The sequence below is a fragment of the Equus przewalskii genome, chromosome 25 (assembly GCF_037783145.1).
Source record: "Equus przewalskii isolate Varuska chromosome 25, EquPr2, whole genome shotgun sequence".
In the NCBI taxonomy this organism is placed as follows: Eukaryota; Metazoa; Chordata; class Mammalia; order Perissodactyla; family Equidae; genus Equus; species Equus przewalskii.
In genome coordinates, this window is record NC_091855.1 from 43,557,511 (window position 1) to 43,573,394 (window position 15,884).

Consider the following 15,884-nt stretch of genomic DNA (forward strand, 5'->3'; position numbering starts at 1 on the left):
ACTGATCCTATAGATGAGGAAACAGGCTTAGCATGGTGCAGTGACTCGCCCACAGACACAACCGCTGCAATGCTTCTGTCTGGCCCCAGAGCCCCTGCATTTGTGTGGCCTCTGAAGTTCACAGAGCAGTTTCACAGGTGTCCTGTTTGACTCTTGTGACAAAGCTATGGGAAACATGAACGTGACCTGTGGGTCTCCCTGCCACCGCCTTTCCCCATCTAGGCTGCTTTCCTCCCTGGGGTTGGAGTGGCCTTGTCCCTTCCTTGCTCACTGTGCTCCTGTGGCCACCATTTATGAGGCATTGTGCAGGGCGCCTCCAGTCCACTGCTGCCAGCTGCCCTGTCTCAGCTCTCACTTCACCCACTCGCCCCAGTGCACTAGATGTGTCCAGACACCACACGTGTGGCTGCTCCCACACGTGGCCTGCCTTTGTCGGGGCGGTGCCCACTGCCCCCGTGCCTCCCTCCTCCTTTGCAACCCTTCCCACTCATCATTCAAGACCCAATTCAGGTATCACTGCATTTTTGATACTTTTCCCGAGTCCCTTAGTTAAGTCAGTCTCTCCTTCTCTTCACTGAGTTCCTGGGGGCCTTTTTTCCTACTGCTATTTTGACTGCAGAGTCATTTTCTTACCATTTACCTTATCCTCACAGAAGAATACATTTTTTGGTTTCAAGGATCTTGTGACTCACCTGTGTGACCCCAGCAGCGTGTGGTCTGTAGAAGACCCTCAGTACGAGTTTGTTAATCACTGGCAGCCTCGTCTTACAGATTGGGAAACTGAGGATGGGGTAGTGAGTGACACACCCCAAATCACCATTCAGATTTCTGCTCCAGCTGATACTTCTGCCTCAGTAAGTTAGTCACAAGGGAACCCTTTGCCATAGCTGTTAGCACACTCCTAGTTCCCTGGGGTCTCCTGGCCACGGGGGCATCTTCACTATGTCTACTCTGATCATCGTTAGCTAGTGTCTGAGTAACTGCAGGAAAGGGAGCAGGGATCCTGGACAGGAAACCTCAGGCCCGCTGAGAGCTGGGACTGAGGCAGAGAAGGGGAGTACCCTGCCCTTGAGCACAGGGCAGAGCGCTAGCCGCTGGACACCCATGCTGATCTGCAGACACGGCTGCGTGAGACGTCACTATGGCTTTTCGTCTTTTTGTAATGTTAGAATACAAAGTGTAGCTAACAGGAAAATATAAAAAAGACTCATATTAGCCAGATTTTTAGCACTTGAATGATAAATATGTAATAAGAGCTGTCTTGATCCAAAATTTATAATCTCTTAAGAGATGGAGAGAAAAAGGAGTGAATTACCTCTTAAGTCACAGAGGGCAAGTTGGGATGAATATCATTCCAAAATCATAGTTTTTATAGAAAGGGAATAAGCTCTGACTCTTGCGTTTATGAGCTGGGGGCCTTACCAGTGTCATCAAGGGGCACTGCAGCTTACAGAAGAGAACTGACATGGAGCCACAAGACTCGGCTCCAGACCACGGCTGTCTGGTAGAACTTTCTGCAGTGATGAAAATGCTCTGTATCTGCACTGTCCGGGAGGTGGCCACTGTCCACGGGTGGCTGCTGAGTGCTCGAAATGTGGCGAGTACAACTGAGGAACTGAATTTTAAATTGTGTTTCATTGTAATTCATCTGAATTTGAATAGCTACATGGGTAGTGGCTACAGTATTGGACAGCGCACCTCTAGACCGAGATCTGCCGTTAGCTTGTATAGTCTTCGACAAGTCCCTTCTCTGCCCTGGGCTTCACTCAGAGCAGAGTCCTGCTCTTCTGGGCCTCTGTGTGTGCTCCAGAGCCTACAGTCTGCCCCTGACCACCCCTAGGAGAGAGCAGGAATTCCCGCCTTCCGTCTCTCAGCACCTAGAACGGTGTCTGGCATTCAGTAGGTACCAGTAACAAAAGGATGGCCGAATGGATCAAAAGGGTCTACAGTCTTGTGTTGAGGGCACTGTGGCTGGAACCATTCTGGCCCTGGTGACCTTCTGGTGTCATATTGAGAGAAAGACGAGCCCATGGAGACAGAGCGCGGGACTCAGCATTCCCCTGCGCCGTCCACAGTCTGCTTTCTGCTTGCATCGGGCGCTGACTGCTTCAGTGAGCTTCTCTGTCTGGAGTTTGTTCTAGTGAAAAATTACCTTTCCTTCCTTGAATTTCAAAAATTTAATTATAGGAACACATACATTTTTCTTTTTTCTTTCTTTCTTTCTTTTTTATTTTTTATTGAGTTAACGATAGGTTACAATCTTGTGAAATTTCAGTTGTACATTATTGTCTGTCAGTCGTGTTGTAGGTGCACCCCTTCACCCTTTGTGCCCATCCCCACCCCACCTTTCCCCTGGTAGCCACTAATCTGTTCTCTTTGTCCACATGTTTAAATTCCTCATATGAGTGGAGTCATACAGAGATTGTCCTTCTCTATCTGGCTTATTTCACTTAACATAATTCCCTCAAGGTCCATCCACGTTGTTGCAAATGGGACGATTTTCTTCTTTTTTATGGCTCAGGAACACATACCTTTTTCAAATGCCCTTTGAGTAATACTAAAATATATTCAAGGTGTAGGATAAATAGGAGATGTCACTAAGCCCTTTTTTATTAGGCATCTCTCCTTTATAAATTATTTGTAAACTGAAGTGAGAAATACTCTATGCTTAGTGGTATTCCCTTACTCTTGAGTTATTTGAAAAGACAGCTGTGGTGAATTATTTTACTGAGCTTCCTGGAGAACAAAAAACCATTTGTTGGACTCTTTTGTGTAATTCTCTTAGTTCTGCCAGTTTCTCTGAATTTAGCAGGCTGGTAGTTAAGGGCCAGCACATCTGAACAAGAGCATGTCCACTTTCTCTTGGATAATCAGTAGTAAAACCAAGTTCTTCTTTCTCAGTGCGAGACGCTCTGGAGACATCAGGATGTACAGAGGAAGTCCATGTGCAGCGTGTGGAGAAACCATCGGGAGCCGCAGTTTCTGAGACGAGGCTCAGAGGCTCTTCTGCGGCCAGTTCCATGGCCAGCGAGCCGAGGAGCAGGAGCAGCTCACTCAACTCCACTGACAGTGGCTCCGGGCTCCAGGCAGCCCCAGAGCTGGGCAAGGGCAGCCAGCCCACCTCACAGAGATTCAGTGTGATTAGCTCGGAAGACTTTGACCAGGAGCTTGTTGTGCAGCCTCTCAAAGTGAAAAAGAAGAAGAGGAAGAAGAAGACGACAGGTACCGTCTGCAGCAAGTGCCACCGACTCCTTCTGCTCACGTGGGGTCAGTTTTACCAAACTTGTTGGGAGTGCTGCTTCTCACTGAATGAGCACTTGCCTATTCATTGAAAAGCAGAGGAGGTCTTCAGAAAACACGTGTGTTCCTCCCGCAGAGGAGTTCTACTGTGAACTATTTTATACCTTATACATGCACATGTAAACATCTGTGTAAGGTTTAAATAATAATATAACATACACCTGTGTACTTACTGCCCTGCTTAACGAGTCTGGGTTTTATACTTTTCAATTTATAAATAGAAATGTTGGTTTATTCACATACACCATTTATTAGACCAGAGATTCTATGAATCTGGATGGGAAGTCATAGAAGTAGAAGGTTTACACTGGTATCTGGATGGATCATGAGATTTAACAGTGAATTTTTTTTTAACTTTTTACTCCTTGACGCCTATTAAGCCTCTCTAACTAAAGATCACTACAGTATTAAAGGACAATGTTATCAGAGTCCTAACCTTTTTAATAATTTGTTTTTTTTTAAGATTTTACTTTTCGTTTTTCTCCCCAAAGCCCGCCCGGTACATAGTTGTATATTTTCAGTTGTGGGTCCTTCTAGTTGTGGCATGTGGGACGCCGCCTCAGCATGGCTTGATGTGCGGTGCCATGTCCGCGCCCAGGATTCGAACTGGCGAAACCCTGGGCCGCCGAAGTGGAGCACGCAAACTTAACCACTCGGCCATGGTGCTGGCCCCTTTTAAGACTTTTTAAAAATTGGTCTATGATCCATTTGTTCCTTTGTTTTTCTTAGTTAACATTTCTGGAGTGAGGTCTCAGAGCCCATTGGTGTGTATGATATTTGCATCCATTAAAAACATCCCTGCATTGGGATGATTTGTACTTAAGAGATTTATTTATTCTTCACCAATTAAAAATGCTTCATTTAAAATGTATTTTTTCTTAAGCAAAAATTTTGCTTTGTAATTAATGTCTTCCTCTTTATATAGACTCATACCTCATCTTAAGCATTCTTATTTTAAATTAGAAGGCGGAAGCAGGAGCACCTGCCACAGTTCCTTTGAATCGACTCCCTGCTGTGAGTTTCCTGGTGACAGTCCCCAGTCCTTGAATGCAGACCTGCTGTCCATGACCTCAAGTTTGGGCAGCATCATGGATCGGTTAAGCACAGAGTCTCCTGACCAGGAGAGCAACCTCATTGGAGAGGTGAATGGTGTCCTGCAAGAAAATCATGACCCTGAAGCATTTAGTGTCCTGGATGTGGCTGAACCAGTCCCTGACTTACTGAAGGAAGAAAATGACAGTAGAACTGAAATCCCACAATGTAACCAAGCAGGCGAGATGGAGCCGCACAATGGAGTGTTGAGTTCACTGTTGCAACCCAGGGAAGATGTGGAAGGAAGTGATGTCACAGAACTCGAAGAGGAGCCTTGTCCTGGGCACGATGGACAGAGTAGCAGACAGTTACCCTGCCGAGAACAGTACAGCTCTGCTGAGGCCCAGGAGGTGGGAGACATGGAGCCTGATGACCCCCAAAGCACTTTTTCTGAAGCCCCCATCCTGGCCTCACCCCCAGTGCCTTCCAGCCTCAGCTGGGCCCCTAGTGCTGAGGAGTGGCTGCTGGGGACCAGAGCTGACGAAGGCAGCCCTGAGGAGCTCAGCGAAGAGCAGGGCTTCCTAACACATGCAGAGGCCCCTGACCACCTCAGCTCAAATCCCTGGCATGCTGTCATTGCTGATGACACAGGCCAGAGGGTGATGGCCACTTCTGAATGTGACTTGGGGGAGGTAGGAGGACGACTCACTCCCCCAGTCTCTACTTTGGCAGCCAGCGTCCATGAGCCTCGCCTTGAGCAGCCTTCACGGGACCAGGTGTTGACGTCCAGTGACGAGGAGGACATCTACGCACACGGGCTGCCCTCTTCATGCTCGGAGACAAGTGTGACAGAGCTCGGAAGTAGTCGCTCCCTGCAGGACCTAAACCAGCCAGGCACAGATGACACTGGGCTGCTGAAGTCAGATCAGGTATGTGGGCGTCTTTCTTGAAGGAAATCACTGGCAAACAGATTATTTGCCTTTTTATGGAAAGAAATTCTATTCCTATGCGAAACCCATAGGCCATATGTTTTGAAGTCTGGGTTTGGGGAGGATCCGAACCTGTGAACCCAGGCTGCCGAAGTGAAGCACACCAAACTTAACCACTATGCCACAGGGCTGGTCCCTAGCTTTGATTTTTTTAAAGAATCCTGGCAGCTCAACCTTAGTCTACAAAATTCAGGCAGGCAGAGTGTCTTGGACACATTTCCATCACCACATGGTGTGCCACGTGTCCGATGACTGGAACAGTGCTTGAAAAAAATCTAGTGAAAAAATAAAGATAGTGGTAGTGCTGCTTCTCCTAATGCATCTCTAATGCTTGGATGTACACAACATCCATTTCCCTGCAAGTATTCAAGAACACTCCTCTTTGTGTAAAGTGAGGTATACCTCTAGAATAAAACTAGATCCTTTTAATGGAAGGACTTCATTAGGAAGGATGTTAAAATATGACCAAGTGTTATCTGGGGGTGTTTTGGGGTCTTTATGGGAGGACAACAGCTTCCATTTCAGAATGCTTCTTAGAGCGTGGTCCAGAGATAGCAGGGGCAGGTCCCTGCATGGCTTCTCTAAGATCCTTTCAGCTCTATGACGTTCATGATCTCCTGTGTGCCTTTCTTGTTGACAGCGGTACAACAAATGTAGCTGTGTCCCCTGCCACAGAACTCACCAGGCTCTGTCCTTGTTAGTTTGCAGAAAGCTGGATGGGCTACTCTGGTCCCGGCTACGGCATACTCAGCCTGGCGGTCTCCGAGAAATACATTTGGTGCCTGGACTACAAAGGTGGCCTGTTCTGCAGTGCGCTGCCTGGCGCTGGGCTGCGCTGGCAGAAGTTTGAAGATGCCGTCCAGCAGGTGGCAGTCTCACCCTCAGGTTCGCCTCCCCGACTCCCTGCCTCCTACCCCAGTGTGGACGTCTTGGCTCACAGCAGCCCTGTGGCAACTCCATCCATTCAACAGATTTGCCTTTTCCAGCAGGTTGGAGAAGCAAAGAACATGAACTATTTCAGTTGACATCAGTTAACAAATTGTGTAAATGGATGTTCAGTTTGAGTTGTTGGTTTTTTATTAGTTGCAGTGGTAACATGTGAACATATTTTTGTAAGCTATACAAATAGCTTGAATTTTGAGGGTTTTTATTTTTGAGAGATATTAACGTACTAACTCCTTATAAAACTAAAATGTATTTCTATATTTCTTATGTTGCTTTAAGGCAACTGAATTAACAAAGATAGGCCCGTGGGTATGTTGGATATGTTCAGATTACTTGGTTCCTTTTTAGAAACTGTTTTTTAATGAGCTATATGTCTGCTTTGAGTGAATACTCCCTGACTGTAAAAAGAAAATGGTCCTCGTCTGTGACCATTTGGATGGCCCATGAGGATATTCATTCTTTCATGCCACAGTTAGGCCATTTTTAGTGAATTGTAGCAGACATTTCCTGAACGAGGTTCTGCCAGGCTGCAATACCTCCCTTGTCTGTATGGGGTCACTTGCTCGTCTGTTTGTCATACTGTCGGCCGCTTTTCCTGTTTGGAGGGGTGGGTAGGTAGAACAGAAGAATTTATGTGTTTTTGCCTTGTAGTAACTGTTTTGTTGTTAGGACACTGGAATAGAAGTCAGACAAAACTGAGACTGTGGCCGCAGCCTGGTCCCCTGTGGCTGCTGTGCTTTGAGATGGCTTCCCTCAGCTCTCCCAGTCTCTGTCACTTTTTGAAATACTGGTTTGTTCAGGGTTGCTTTGTTTTATCTCTTTGCTTGTTTGAAAACTATTTTTCCCTACCGGCTGACTGAGATAGTAACTTCCCCACTTAACTGGCATTATATAATTGTGCATTTTAATTCTTTTTTGCCATTTACCTTTGGGTTCATCTCCCCAGCCATTTAGAAACTTTGGTTCTTTCCTGATTATATTAATTGCTTTGTGTTTCCCAACCAGTCAGTCCCTTGTTGTGCTGGTTGAACTCTGTCACCACAGATTGGAGGTCTCGGCTGAGATGGCCTTGAGGGCCATGTGTTCGGTGGGCACCTGAGCCCCTGTGCCCCAGGGCATTCAGGGTTGGGCAGCAGCTTGGCCGTCTGTTTTGCTTTTCCTCTCTTCCTTCAGCCCCTCATGCAGATCCCCTGGTCCAGCTGTCTGTGCTCTTGGTGACTCTGGTGGTTTCTTACACTTGGCCACCTGGCCTGTGCCACACCCTCCATCTGCACAGAGTGCCTTCCTGTCTCCCTTCCTCCTTCCCTCCCCTTCTTCATCTCTCTTTATCAGAATCCCTTTCTCAGTGAAAAAAGGACCGCCCAGCTCAAGTGCTGCTTTTTCATGCATCTTATCCATTTTGCTGGTCCAGGAGGGACCCCCTCCCTTTGAGTCCTGGTGGGACTTTTCAGCCTCTCTTAGGACACTAATTGGGCTTCATGACGTTAACTTGGGTGCTCATCTCGGCAGACCTAGCAGTGTGGGCACTGCTCCTGTTCCTTGCCACAATGCCTGTGACATGTCCAACTCTGAGTGCCGTGTCGTTGATACGTCCTCACGTCCATTCCTGCTCGCAGCCCTGTAGGGGAGAGATGGTACCCAGTTCACAGATGAGGAAATGAGGGTTGGAGACGTGAAGTGATACACAGCTGGTGGGTGGTGGCCGAGGGTTCAAACCTTGTTGCTGTGGGCTCTTTCCCAGTTGGGGTAGAAGCAAAGGGCGAGGGGGTTTTAGAAATTTCTCTCCCCCACAGCACCCAGAATGAATTTTCTTGTGTAACTAGTTCTCAATATTTATTGGACAGTGAGTAGAGTGTTCATTTCCACAGGAGCCCTTCTCTGGAAGATTGAACAGAAATCTAACCGAGCTTTCGCTTGTGGAAAAGTGACTATCAAGGGGAGGCGGCACTGGTACGAAGCTCTGCCGCAGGCCGTATTTGTGGCCCTGAGCGATGACACAGCCTGGATCATCAGGACAAATGGAGATCTGTACCTGCAGACAGGTAACTGAAGGTGGTGCTCAGGTGCCCTCGGTTCTGGTATAACTGCTTCTCACTGTCCCTTGCTTTGTTAGTGACACACTTAGAACAATCATAATGACTAAGAGGCTGAAAATCAATTTAAATTAAAACACTTGTAGAAAGAGTATTTGCCATTGGAATATATTAGCAGTTTCCTGCTACTGACTCAAAGTCAACCCGAAACAAAATTAGGGCAAGAATTAATAAGATTATTTATTGAGGTACAAAAACAGGATCTTGTTCTCCTTATGGCTGACATTGCCCATCACTTATTTTGCAATATCTGATCTCAAGAGGAAAGAATAACTGAGAAATGGCATTAAAATCATTTTTTCCTGTAGCTTATGGCTCGATTTTTTAAGCCAGATCAAAGGCCTGCCTCTGTACACTTAGTTACGCATGGGTCAGGAAAAAGCTGGAAATAATTTTTGCTCTAAATAGCAGTTCACCTTGTCTTAGGAAACTGTCCTGAGGGGAACCTTTAGCTGCTGGAAGAGACACAGTGGGACTTGCTTATTAAAAATAAACTGTAATGAGAGTCAGTCTTTATGTACTGTCAGCAAAATAGGATATGAGTTTCCAAAAGCAATGTGATTTATCAGTATCTGGAAGGATTATTGGGCAGGAACTCTTTTTTGGTTGTCAAGAGGCCATATTGGATTTGTGTAAAGATCAATCTTCTAATCATTTAATATTGCTGATTCCGAGAGAATGTTTTCATCTCTGTTACGAACTGTCAGCTAGGGATGTCTCACTGAGATTGAAAACCCTTGCACATCTGGCTCCCTCTCAGATGTGGGAGAGCTGGTGTGTCCTGGAACCTCCTGCCTGGGCCCTGGGGGGCAGTGTGCCAGCTTCTGGGTCATGTGCCAGCCCTCTCAGATGTGGGAGAGCTGGTGTGTCCTGGAACCTCCTGCCTGGGCCCTGGGGGGCAGTGTGCCAGCTTCTGGGTCATGTGCCAGCCCTGGTCTCTCCAGCCCAGTTCCTCTGTCTCCTTTCAAGTGAAAACAGCCCCAGAAAGGCGTGCGCACACCCGTCTTCCAGGGGCATTGGAGTTTTGTTCCTGGGGGAAAATGGGGTGCTCCTGCCCTGGGGTGAGGAGTGGGTGACCTCTTGACCCGTAATGTCTTAGGAATCACCAGGGCCGTGGTTTCAGACAAGCCAGATCCCGCCCAGACCTCCTGGGTTGGGGTGTCTGCGGTTGGCCCGAGGGCTTGTTGTATAAGAAGTCACGCGCGTGGTTCCCACCCAGTTGAGTGCGAGCAAGTATAACCCATGGACTGTGGTACCATCAGGTGCTTTTGTGATTAGTCGGGGAGCACATCTGAGTACTGAGACCTAATTGTAGGCTGAGGCCACTGAATCTGGGGTTTTAGGTAACAGCTGTTTTTCCAGTGCCCCAGGGAGTGGCCTTCAAGCTCATTAGACAGCCTGCAAGGAGGTGGGAGAAAGCCTTGGACTGGAGTCAGGAACAGCTTTGCAGAGTGATGGACCTTGCATTTCATCTAGGGGATTCGAGGTTTTCATTTTAGGGCGGAACCCCCTCCCCCCACCCCCACCCCCGGAAAAAGCCGGGAGACAGGAGCTGCTTTGTTGCAACTCCTCTGCAGAGGATGGCCAGAGGCCTCAGGTCCCTGCTGGCTCCCACAGCGGAGGCCCCGAGGGGCCCAGCCGTCCAGTGTCCAGGGCAGCACGTCATCTCTGACACGCGCTGCTCTCGCCCTGGGCTGTCTTGTCTCGAGGTACGGCTGCCCTCCTGCTCTGGGCTTTCAGAACGTCTCAAGCTACTTTGGGATACTAGAGGATTCTGAATTGTTATTCCTTCAGTTTTCAAGGAGTGTCTGAAAACACTTTAGATAGATATTATATTTAAGCACAATTTAACCATTTTATGTTGACTAGACCTTAAAAAGAAAAAGCACTTATTACAAAAGAATATAGCGAAATACCAAGAAAGAAAAGTAAACAAACAACAGAATAAAAATGAGGTATGAAATCCTGATTATGTGTCTCCGGGGGTTTCCTGTCCATCTCCCTGGCAGGTCTCAGCGTGGATCGTCCCTGTGCTAGAGCCGTGAAGGTCGACTGTCCTTACCCACTGTCCCAGGTCACAGCCCGAAACAGCGTGGTGTGGGTGCTGACAGAACAGAGAGCCCTCTTGTACCGCGAGGGCGTGAGCAGCTTCTGTCCAGAAGGGGAGCAGTGGAAATGTGACATCGTCAGGTACCAGTGGGGTGGAGCAGACATCTTCAGTGTCTTGTTTGTCCCCCCCTCCTTTCTGTGTCAGCTTGACTCCTGTTAAGGCACGTTTGTGAGCCTTTCTTGAACAAGGCTGGTTCCCTGAAGGTTTCCATGGCAATAGTGTTTCTGGAATTGTCAGAGCCAATTTCAGCAGCCTGACCTTGGAGATGCCCTGTGCCTACCTCTGACCAGCATACTGGACATTGGGTCAGAGCTCAGTTCCTAAAAATGCTGCTGCCCTCTTGTGTAACCTTGAGCATCATGTGGTCATGAGTCTCTCCTAACAGCCTCTATTCAGGACTGTCCAGTGTCGGGTGGTTTCTCTTTAGAATTTCAGATGGTTTAGGGCCAAATGTTTTTCTTTATTATGATCCTAGTCAATTGAAATTGATCTCTGAATTATAATTTATTTGGTTACTTTATACTATTCAAAATTTGAATACAGAATTGCCATCAAATCATTTTGCTAGTGTGAAATTATTAATAGTCCTTGGAAAAATTAGATTAGGATATTCTTGGTTTGAATTTAGCAACCCAGTAGACTTGAGCAGGTACCTGTTGTGAGCTATAACTGTGCTGGGTTGGGTGTGCAAAGATAACTGAACCACAGCCTTGCCGTCACAGAGCTCCTAGTCTGGTAGAGCCGCGTAAACTGACCGAGGCCAGTTAGTATAGATGATCCTAAATCAGAGAGGGGAGCCCGCAGCACTGAGGGAGCCCGAGTTCCACCCGGAGAGGTAGGGAAGGCACTGTGCAGAGTGGACCCGCAGCTAAGCCTTGAAGTTGAGAAAGACCGCCAGACAGATGGGAGGGGGAAGGGCATTGCCCACAAAGAGGGCGTCTGCTCAGCTGCAGCTGTGCAACACAGCCTGGTACATGGGGGAGGAATTTCCATTGCTCAGTGAGTGAAGGAGGGAGTGGGGAGATGGAGGTAGGTACTCAGGGCCTTGAATTCCATATGTTGCTACTCACTTTTTTCTTTCCCTGCCATTCTGGGTCTTCAGCATGTGTTTCAGAAGCTACCACACATTTTAACAATATGTATTGCTCAGTAATTCAACTCAAAACTCAAGCTTCCTTCCCTGGAACTTGTGGGTGGGGCATGTCTCTTCTCCCAGGCCAAACCCACACAGGAGACACTTGATGCTGGCAATCGTAGACACGCTTGGGTGCATTGAATGAGTGGTCACTCCCACGTTGATGACTCTTCCTTGTTTTCAGTGAAAGGCAAGCTCTAGAACCTGTCTGTATAACTCTCGGGGACCAGCAGACCTTGTGGGCCCTGGACATCCGAGGAAACCTGTGGTTCAGAACTGGCATCGTTTCCAAGAAGCCCCAAGGAGATGATGACCATTGGTGGCAAGTAGGTGTTCAGCTCCAGAGCTGTGTGCCAGGGTGTCTCCTTGAGTTGGGGTTTTTATAACCCCTCTCTTTTCCTTAGAGAGATTGAGGAGGTTGGATTAAATTAACAGTATTCACTTTTACTATTCGATGAGTTAGACTTTGCTGTGTTTGAGCACATTAGAAACATCAAGGACTTTTCGTCATAGGAGGTAACTTTAAAGCTCTCTTTCCTTAGATATGCAGGCTCTATTTATTTATTTTTTATTTTGGTGTTATTTGGAAATTTATCATTATGTGCTAAGTAAACCCAGTGACATCCGTTTGAGGATCTAGGTAATAATGATGTTTAATTCTGAACAAATGTGCTCAGAAAAGAAACTAGACAATAGGTTTGAAAAACTCAACCCACAATTAAAATTCATCCATCTCTGTTTGTTCCAAAGGCCTCTAAGTAAATGGTATTTCAACAAAGAAAGGAGGATTTTCCCACATACTCCCAGAAAAGGAAACGCTTTAAGAAATAAGAGGGTATGATCGAGCTAATTATTTGTGACTTGGTCCCAGTGTGGACTAGAACATGTTTTCAAAGGAGCATCTACTGCCCTCGTTGGCACTGTTGAGTGTGCGTGTTGCTCCCACAGTCCCCCTTTGTGGTGGCGAGGCTGTACGATGCTCGGCGGCTGTGGATGGACAGCATCTTCAGGATCATGGCTCCATTGGTTCAGGCCTCATTGTTGCCTCAGACGTGGCTTGTTGAAGGCAGGTCTTCCATTGGCTACTCTTAGGTCTCTCAGATGAGAATGTGGAAACTACGTTGTGTTTGCTCTTTGATAAATACATATGTGTGTACATATGTCTCTGATTTGATATGCCAGGTACTATTTGAAAGGTTATACTGATGATTTTAGAGTACCTCTGTTCTCGTAGCAATATTATATGGTTTTATACACATGTACACACTCTCATGTGTATATGTACTAAATTCTGTTTTTAAGTAGCCTAGAGAAAACTAGATACCATTTTGTCATAATATTCAGAACATTATCTTTAGAGAAATTTTTAAACTTCACAGAATCATCTTTGAGGTATTTGGAAGCAGAGTTATTTTAATTATTATAAGATTGATTTCTTTTTTTTTTTTCTCCCCAAAATCCCTCCAGTACATAGTTGTGTATTTTCAGTAGTGGGTCCTTCTAGTTGTGGCATGTGGGATGCTGCCTCAACATGGCTTGACGAGCGGTGCCATGTCCGCACCCAGGATCTGAACCGGTGAAACCCTGGGCCACTGAAGTGGACCACGTGAATTAACCACTCGGCCAAGGGGCCGGCCCCAAGATTGATTTCTTTGTAGTGCTAGAGCCAGTTATGTTTGGTTGCTAAACCTTTCTCTTGTTTTTTTAATTTGTGTCCTGCTTATCCACAGATTTTGGGTGCTAGGGCTGAGACTGTCTTAGGCTTTCTGTACGGCCTTAGTGTTGTACGCCCCCCCAAGGAAGGGCAGAGCTCCCTGAGCCTGCACACCGCAGCCCGCGCATGAGTCCCAGGAGCTCATTGCCCGGCGCTCTGTGGGCTCTATTGGAGCTGCCCAGCCAGGCTGTGGAGCACTCCCTGGGGCTGAGAGACGGGGCTCTGGGCTCTGCAGCAGGTCAGCAGGGTCCTGAGTAGGGAAGCTACCCGCTTACCCCACAGTTAGCGCAGCAGCTCACGGTCAGCGCAAGCAAGTCCTTTCACAGAGAACAGGCAGTGTTTCTACGTGTCATAAAGTACCGATTTTTACCATAATTTTCTTATTGTTTCCTATAAATTAAGCTGCCTATAATAAATGATGTCACTTTCACTCAACATTTCATTGTGCGTGGCCTGGGAATGTGGCCTGCAGGGAGCTGTCCTAAGGAGTATGGCGGTGGCATTCTCCATAAGCAGACCCGAGAGAGCAGAAATATGCGTGAGAGTCATGCAGGATCAGATTCTGACCTATCTGAGAACTTCCTAACAACCGGAGCTGGCCAAGAAACGAGAGGCCTTCCTGGGAGGGAGGTGCCCTGGAGAAATGTATCTTTCAGGACGTTAGAGAAGCGGTCGTGCATCGAGCCAGGGCCCACTCTGCATGTCCAGGACAGTCCTGGGTTTGCTGTTGGCCTGGCATAATTATGAACAGTTCCAGTTTAGATCATAAATTACTTCATCGCCCTACTTATAATACCTTTTAAACCCATGTTATCATTCTAAATACTGACACTGTTGTCCATTGGAAATACCTAAATTTAAAAACAAGAGTATCCTTTCTCACTGATTAGAATAAAAGTGTTCTGGGGTGCGAGGGGGTAATATTTGATCACAAAAATAATACCTGCTTCTGTAACAGATCCGTGTCATATAAAAGTGTATAAAATGAAAGGTGAACATTTTCTTCCATCCTCCAAGTCCAATCCCCAGAAATAATTATAGTTGGCAGTTTGGTAGTGATGTCCTGCTCGACTCTTTTTTGGTCCTTCTGCAAATGCACATGTGCATGTGTGTTTGGGTGTTTGATGAACATGGGCCAGAACTTTACCTCTCAGGCAGTGACCATACAGAAGGCACTTGTAACTGCACTGAGAGCAGGGTATCTGCCCGTCTCCCCCTCCAGGTGAGCATCACAGACTATGTGGTGTTCGACCAGTGCAGCTTATTCCAGACCATCATCCACGCCACGCATTCAGTGGCCACAGCAGCTCAAGTCCCTGTCGAAAAGGTGGCAGATAAACTGCGCATGGCATTTTGGTCTCAGCAGCTTCAGTGCCAGCCGAGCCTTCTAGGGGTCAACAACAGTGGCATCTGGATATCCTCAGGCAAGAATGAATTCCATGTCGCTAAAGGAAGTCTCATCGGTGGGTGTATTACTTTATTTTCACATTGGCTTGATAGGCAGCTTCACTTTAAAGCCAGCATTTAGAGACAAGCTTTAAGATCTCAACTTGAGAAGATAATTCGGTGCCAGTGGTATGAAGTGTTTTAATGGAGGCGTTCTTTATGCTTTGTATCAGCTTCTTTTTTTTTAATCTGTCATTCCCACAACTTGGATACCACTGTCTGGATGGTGTGTGATCAGTGTCCACTGGGAGCTCATTTTCATGTCAATTATTTCACATTAAATGAAAAAACCCACCCAAACCTAAGAGCCTAGTAGGAGAGAATAGTCCATTTCCTAGCGGGAAACTTACTGCACTGTTGAAAATGCCACGCTCTGGCCAGAGCTGTACCTGTAGGTTTAAATCCACATGTACCAGCTGGGTCTTCATTTCTGTGAGTGAACTCCTGCTTGGTGAATTTTCTCCAGCTTACCTCCTCCTGTGTGGCCTCCCCCTGACCCTGGGGAAGATCATGGCTTTGCTTCTCGGTGTTCAGAGAGAAACCAGTGGTTAGCTCTCGCAGTGCTGGCTTGGACCTCCTAATTTAAAGACATTCTAGAATTAGCTGTAAGAGGTTTTGAAGACGAGTTGTAGTCTAGAACTGAAGCTCTAAAGTTTTTTTCATCGTCTTCTTTGTTTAACACACTTTTCCTGTTTATTCTTTCTAGGCACTTACTGGAATAATGTTGTTCCCCGTGGGACAGCTTCTGCAACAAAATGGGCCTTTGTGTTGGCTTCCACTGCTCCCACAAAGGAAGGTTGGTTGAGAAATGCAGTGCAGAGGTTGGCAGTTCGACTGTGGCCTAGTTGGCAGGGGAGTGTGGCTCTGTAGACCTCAGAGACGAAATGTGGTGTCACAGGCGAGTAGTCCATGTTGGCTGAGCTGAGGGCCCTGAAGCTGGGCCCCAGAAAGAAGGGGCTACCGTCATGAAGCTGAGTGAGTCTAAAGGCAAAGTGTCCTTCTGAAGGAGGGGAACATACTGTGGCCAGCGGCCAGTGACTTCCAGCAACATGTCACGGGGCTGTTGCGCAATGGCCAGTAGGCTCTAGGCTTCTTTGGGTGCCTTTCCATTTCCCCTCGT

The 15,884-nt window shown here is 47.1% G+C and overlaps 1 protein-coding gene across 16 annotated transcripts in view; it reads left to right on the forward strand.

Annotated features, from left to right (window-relative positions):
- The window catches only part of TECPR2 (tectonin beta-propeller repeat containing 2), a 100,662-nt gene that overhangs the window by 41,967 nt on the left and 42,811 nt on the right, over positions 1-15,884 (forward strand). For 9 of the 16 annotated variants that reach the window (XR_011532832.1, XR_011532826.1, XR_011532829.1 and 6 more), the window contains exons 8-15: positions 2,902-3,222; positions 4,264-5,261; positions 6,023-6,206; positions 8,135-8,308; positions 10,369-10,549; positions 11,789-11,930; positions 14,541-14,781; positions 15,471-15,560. Coding sequence is in view for 8 of the 16 variants with exons in the window: in XM_070593322.1 (XP_070449423.1) it covers positions 2,902-3,222; positions 4,264-5,261; positions 6,023-6,206; positions 8,135-8,308; positions 10,369-10,549; positions 11,789-11,930; positions 14,541-14,781; positions 15,471-15,560 (2,331 nt within the window). In the remaining 8 variants the exon portion in view is untranslated. Of the gene's footprint in view, positions 1-2,901; positions 3,268-4,263; positions 5,262-6,022; positions 6,207-8,134; positions 8,309-10,368; positions 10,550-11,788; positions 11,931-14,540; positions 14,782-15,470; positions 15,561-15,884 lie in introns of all 16 variants that reach the window. The other 7 variants (XR_011532830.1, XR_011532831.1, XR_011532825.1 and 4 more) reach the window with 1 other exon arrangement.